This window comes from Fulmarus glacialis, unplaced genomic scaffold (genome assembly GCF_000690835.1).
Source record: "Fulmarus glacialis isolate BGI_N327 unplaced genomic scaffold, ASM69083v1 scaffold19265, whole genome shotgun sequence".
Taxonomy (NCBI): Eukaryota; Metazoa; Chordata; class Aves; order Procellariiformes; family Procellariidae; genus Fulmarus; species Fulmarus glacialis.
The window spans coordinates 11,469-11,799 of record NW_009211374.1 but is presented as its reverse complement, the minus strand read 5'-3'; the positions used below and the strand labels follow the sequence as shown (position 1 = coordinate 11,799).

Here is a 331-nt window from a genome sequence, read left to right as displayed (position 1 = left end):
GGCACGCCGAGAGCCCTTGGGAAGCTGAACTGCTGCCTGACAAAATACAGGCAGCAGGCAGTCCTTTGGCTGGGGAACGGGCCTCGGGCTGTCCTGCCCCTGAGAAATCTCTGCCAGGTGACAGCACAGAGGTGGCGGAAGAGCCTCCCCAGCAAGGGGATGGGGCTGAGCCAGGTGGAGCTGCTTGTCCCCCCCAGCCTGTGAAACCCTCAGAGAAATACCGGCTGGAGGGAGGGAAGCTGCACTGCAACGCCTGCTCCTTCGTGTGCTCCCGTGTCTCCACCATCACCTCCCACGTGGAGGACGGGGGCCGGAGCCTGGAGCAGTTCTG

The 331-nt window shown here is 64.0% G+C and overlaps 1 protein-coding gene across 1 annotated transcript in view; it reads left to right on the top strand.

Annotated features, from left to right (window-relative positions):
• Positions 1-331, top strand: part of ZNF142 (zinc finger protein 142) — a gene marked incomplete at its 5' end in the record, with an annotated part of 9,371 nt that overhangs the window by 5,396 nt on the left and 3,644 nt on the right. Inside the window, one exon of the mRNA XM_009577529.1 lies at positions 1-325. Within this exon, the coding sequence (XP_009575824.1) occupies positions 1-325 (325 nt within the window). The remainder of the gene's footprint in view (positions 326-331) is intronic.